The sequence below is a fragment of the Dromiciops gliroides genome, chromosome 1, assembly GCF_019393635.1.
Source record: "Dromiciops gliroides isolate mDroGli1 chromosome 1, mDroGli1.pri, whole genome shotgun sequence".
NCBI lineage: Eukaryota > Metazoa > Chordata > Mammalia > Microbiotheria > Microbiotheriidae > Dromiciops > Dromiciops gliroides.
In genome coordinates this window covers 112,526,811-112,532,186 of record NC_057861.1, presented here as the reverse complement: position 1 = coordinate 112,532,186, position 5,376 = coordinate 112,526,811, and the positions used below count along the sequence as shown (strand labels likewise).

Genomic DNA, 5,376 nt, shown 5'->3' with positions numbered 1-5,376 from the left:
AGAGGGAAAGCATTATTGTTATTGTTGTTGTTATTGTTGTTGTTGTTGTTGTTATTATTATTATTATTAAGAAATCAGAGATGGGGGAGGGGCACATTGAGAACAGTCAAAGAGAAGCCCTATGGGAGGTAGGGGCAGGGAGGAGCCAAGAGCTGGGAGCCTCCCTCAGCTCTGCTCCATCCAGGGTTGATCCTGATATCTGAGCCTTGGTCCAGGGCACACAATGAAGCACACAATCAGATGAAGGTCAGGGCAGAGTTTTAGGGGAATGTTAGGGGGCAGCCAGTCACTCATCCAAACAAATAGGGGCTAGGACCCTCCAGGATCAGCCAGACAGGTTCCCTTTATGGAGTCAAAGCATCCCAGCGAGATACCCCTGTCACAGTCTTTCCTGGAGTCTGTCTTTGTGCTGGAGAATCATTCATCTCCTCTCTTACTTCTTATACTTTGTTTCTAGTTTCTTTGAATATGCATCCAACTTGTAGGTTGCCTTCTCAAGAGCTGCTACTTGTTCCTCAGTTAAAGTGATCTGATCTAGATAAGGGCAAAGTGCTGCATATTTCTGGTTTAAGTCCTTTAGGTTTCTACTTATGTTTACTGCAATATGTTTCATTTCTAGGTACTTCAAACTAGTCAGTTTGTTCATATTTTCCAGAAGTTTATAGTCTTCACCAGCAGCTGTCAACTTGCCTGTCAGGTACGTGGCCATTTTGGAGAACATGTCCTGGTACAACCCTGTGATGTCCACTTCAGAGCACCTCAGCTGGCTCTGTGACCTCCTGGGCTGTCTCCTTTAAGCTGGGAAGGTAGGAATGGGGATGGGAAGAGGGGAGGGAAGGGGAGGAAGGGGACAGAGAAGGGAAGAGAGAGGAGGGGAGGGGGAGAAGAGGGGAAGGAGGGGAAGGGAGGAAGGAGAAGGGGGAAAGGAGAGAGGAGGAAAAGAGACTAATGAAGAGTCAGAGAAGGGGGAGTGGAGGTGGTGGCGGATCCGGAAAGCATTATTATTAAGGGGGACCCAGAAAAGCTTCTTGTACAAAATGAGATTTTAGCTCGAAACTTGCAGTAAGCCAAGGAAACCAGGGGACAAAGTTAAGAAGAGAAAATTTCATGCCTTTTAGATAGCCAGTAAAAAAAGCCAGAGTTACACAGCCTGACCCAGTCAGGAATAGATGCCTCCAAGGCCAGCACCAGTGGCTTCTTCTGAGGCTTGACTTAGCTGATGGGTGAGGGGGTTCAGCAGTTGGCAGGGGTAAAGTAGCTGTAGTCTCTGCTGGAGTTTGGGCAAAGCACCCCAGTTCTGAACCAGTGGGCCAAATCAAGTGGTGACAGTCCAGCGGGGAAGGGGCACAGGCACGACAAGCTTCTGACCATAGAGAATCAGATTTCAATTGGACATCTATTTCCGGCTTGAGATGAGTCAGCAAAGAAAACAGAAGACAATAGGCAGCTTCTTTGGGGGAGGGGTAGAGCAGAATACACCCTCAGAAGAAGATAATAACAAAATCAAAGCTCCAACATCCAAAGCTTTCAAGAAAAATATGGATTGGTCTCAGGCCATGGAAGCTCTCAAAAGGGACTTTGAAGAGAAAGTAGGAGAGAGAGAAGGAAAATTTAGAGAGAGGGAGGAAAGAATGGAAACAGAAATGATAGCAATGCAGGAGAGTCATGAGAAAAAAGTCAACCACTTGAAAAGCCAAATGGAAAAGGAGATAATAAAGCTCTGAAGAAAATAATTGCCTAAGAATTAGGATTGAACAAATGGAAGCTTTTGACTTTATGAGAAACCAAGACACAGTAAAGCAAACCCAGTTGAATAAAAAAAAATAGAGGGCAATATGAAATATCTCCTTGGAAAAACAGCTGACCTGGATAATAGATCCAGGAGAGATGATTGAAAATCATTGGGCTACCTGAAAACCATGACTAAAACAAGAGCCTAGACACCATCTTCCAAGAAATTGTAAAGGAAAATTGCCCTGATATTCTAGAAGCTGAAGGTAAAATAGAAATTGAAAGAATCCACTGATTACCTAAGTCAAATCTAAACAAGTAGAAAAATATCAATTGCTTATGGGTAGGCCAAGCCAATAGAATAAAAATGACAATTCTACCTAGACTAATCTACTTATTCAGTGCAATAGCAATTAAACTACATAAGTTTTATTTGGTAGAGCTAGAAAAATAATAACAAAATTTACCTGGAAGGACAAAAGGTCAAAAATATGAAGGGATTCACTTTTTAAAAATGTGAAGGAAGGGGGCAGCTAGGTGGCACAGTGGATAGAGCACCAGCCCTGGAGTCAGGAGTACCTGAGTTCAAATCTGGCCTCAGACACTTAACACTTACTAGCTGTGTGACCCTGGGCAAGTTACTTAACCCCAATTGCCTCACTAAAAATTAAAAAAAAATTTTTTTTTTAATGTGAAGGAAGGTGGTTTAGTCACACCAGATTTCAAATTATATTACATCAAAACAACCTGGTACTGACTAAGATATAGAGTGGTGGAACAGATTAGGTATGCAATGCATAGTAGGAAATGACCATAGTAATCTTGTGCTTGATAAACATAAAGATACAGACTTTTGGAACAAGAACTCACTATTTGACAAAAACTCCTGGGAAAACTGGAAAGTGATATGGCAGAAACTAGGTATAGACCAACACCTACACCATATACCAACATAAGGTCAAAATGGGTATGTAATTTAGACATAAATGTTACCATAAGTACATTAGGGGATCATGGAATAGTTTACCTGTTAGATCTATGAATAAATGAAGAATTTATTACCAAACAAGAGATAGAGAGCATTACAAGCTATAAAATGGATTAATTCTGATTGCATTAAATTAAAAAGGGGTTGCACAAAGAAAACTAATGCAGTTAAGATTATAAGGGAAGTAGGGGCAGCTAGGTGGCGCAGTGGATAGAGCACTGGCCCTGGATTCAGGAGTACCTGAGTTCAAATCCGGCCTCAGACACTTAACACTTACTAGCTGTGTGACCCTGGGCAAGTCACTTAACTCCAATTGCCTCACTAAAAAAAAAAAAAAAAAGAGAGATTATAAGGGAAGTCGAAAAGTTGGAGGAAGTTTATAGCAAGTATCTCTGATAAAGGCATCATTTCTCAAATATATAGAGAACTTAGTCAAATTTATTTTTTGTTTTGCTTTTTGGGGGTCAATGAGGGTTAAGTGACTTACCCAAGGTCACACAACTAGTAATTGTCAAGTGTCTGAGGACAGATTTGAACTCGGGTCCTTCTGAATCCAGGGCCAGTACTTTATCTACTGTTTCACCTAGCTGCCCCCCTTAACCAAATTTATAAGAATACAAGTAATTTCCCAGTTGATAAATGGTCAAAAGATATGAACAGGTAGTTTTTAGGCAGAAATCAAAGCTATCTACAGGTATGTGAAAAAATGCTCTAACTCACTATTGATTAGAGAAATACTAATTAAAATAATTCTGAGGTGCCACCTCATACCTATAAGATTGGCTAATATAATAAAAAAGGAAAGATGTTGGATGTGGGAGGTGATGAGGAAAAACTGGCATACTAATGTACTGTTGGTGGAAATGTGAACTGATCCAACCATTCTGGAGGGCAATTTGGATCTATGCACAAAGGGCTATAAAGCCATGCAGACCCTGTGACCCAGCAACATCCCTACTGGGTCTCTATTCCAAAACAGAGTTTTAAAGGGGTGGGGGAGATCTATGTGTATAAAAATATTTAGAGCAGCTCTTTTAGTGGTGCTAAAGAACTGGTAGTTGAAGGGATGCTCTTCATTTGGGGAATGGCTTAACAATTTGTGGTGTATGATTGTGATGGAATACTACCTTGCTACAAGAAACTACAAGTAGGATGATTTAAAAAAAACCTGAAAAGACTTACATGAACTGATATAGTATGAAATGAACAGGACCATGAGAACATTGTACATAGTAACAGCTATATTGTATGATGAATGACCCTGAATGACTTAGCTATTCTCACTAATAAAATGATCCAAGACAATCCCAAAAAACTCATGATGAAAAATGTTCTCTGTCTCCAGAGTAAGAACTGATAGAGTCTGAATACAGATGAAGCATACTATCTTCCTTCCTTCCTTCCTCTGTGTGTATTTCTCTCTGTGTGTATTTCTCTCTGTATGTCTCTTTCTCTTTGCGTCCCTGTCTCTGTGTGTGTCTCTGTGTCTCTGTCTCTGTCTCTCAGTTTTCTTCCACAAAATGACAATATGGCAATATATTTTACATGATTCCATTATGGCTTGAACATAGACTACATGGAGGAGAGTAAGATACATAAATCCTGGAAAGATTGAAAAGGGTTAGGTTAGGATGAACTTTAAATTTCAAACAAATGAGTGTATATTTCATTTACATTTTTGATGAAAAACTAGTGAAGAGAAAATATTCAAGAAGAAAAAGTGAACAACAGTGGCGAATACTGCAGAAAAGTCAAGGAGAATGAGGATTGAGTAAATTATAGTTGGCAATTTTAAAAATCGCTGGTAATTTTGAAGATGGTAGTTCAGGTTGAATAATGGAGCCAGAAACCAATTATAGAGGGTTTAGAATTACATGAGAGGATAGGAATTGATAGTACCTGACTTAGTTTTCTCATAGAGTATAGACTTGAAAGGAAGGAGATATGTAAGATAATATATAGCAAATATAGAAGGGAATGAGATGAAAGGGAAAGAGAGCCACATTTTATCATAGATCAGAGTGAAGGAGAAGATAGTAGGAGAAGATATCTGAATGATCTAAAGATATCTAGCATAGTACCTTATCCATAATAGGGTTTTTTGTGTTTTTTTTTTTGGGGGGGGTTTGGGCAGTGAGGATTAAGTGACTTGCCCAAAGTCACACAGCTAGTCAGTGTCACATGTCTGAGGCCAGATTTGAACTCAGGTCCTCCTGACTCCAGGGTCGGTGCTCTATCCACTGCACCCCCTAGCTGCCCCCATAATAGGTTTTTTTTTGTTTTGTTTTGTTTTTAGTGAGGCAATTGGGGTCAAGTGACTTGCCCAGGGTCACACAGCTAGTAAGAGTTAAGTGTCTGAGGCCGGATTTGAACCCAGGTACTCCTGACTCCAGGGCCGGTGCTCTATCCACTGCGCCACCTACCTGCCCCTCATAATAGGTTTTTGATAAATGTTGGAATGGATTGAATTGAACTGAAGAAATTCAACTGTAAATGGGTTTGATAAATGCATTGTCACTCAAACTTTTTTTGTATAAGTGAAAGATTTTATGGTCTTTTTTCAAATCCACCTGCCACTGTCAAACAATCTTATCAGGATGGATGGGATGCCTGGCACTGCTTGGACGTTAGATACCACCAACATCTGGATGTTGTTA

The 5,376-nt window shown here is 40.2% G+C and overlaps 1 protein-coding gene across 1 annotated transcript; it reads right to left on the bottom strand.

Moving 5' to 3' along the window:
* Positions 1–433: 433 nt before the first annotated feature.
* On the bottom strand, positions 434–721 carry LOC122736221 (biogenesis of lysosome-related organelles complex 1 subunit 2-like). The gene has a single exon (XM_043978332.1). The coding sequence runs from the start codon at positions 719–721 to the stop codon at positions 434–436; it is 288 nt and encodes a 95-aa protein (XP_043834267.1).
* Between the last annotated feature and the right edge of the window lie 4,655 nt (positions 722–5,376).

Coding starts and splice junctions, on each gene's coding strand:
- LOC122736221 (XM_043978332.1), bottom strand. CDS start 721: ATGTTCTCCAAAATGGCCACGTACCTGACAGGCAAGTTGACAGCTGCT.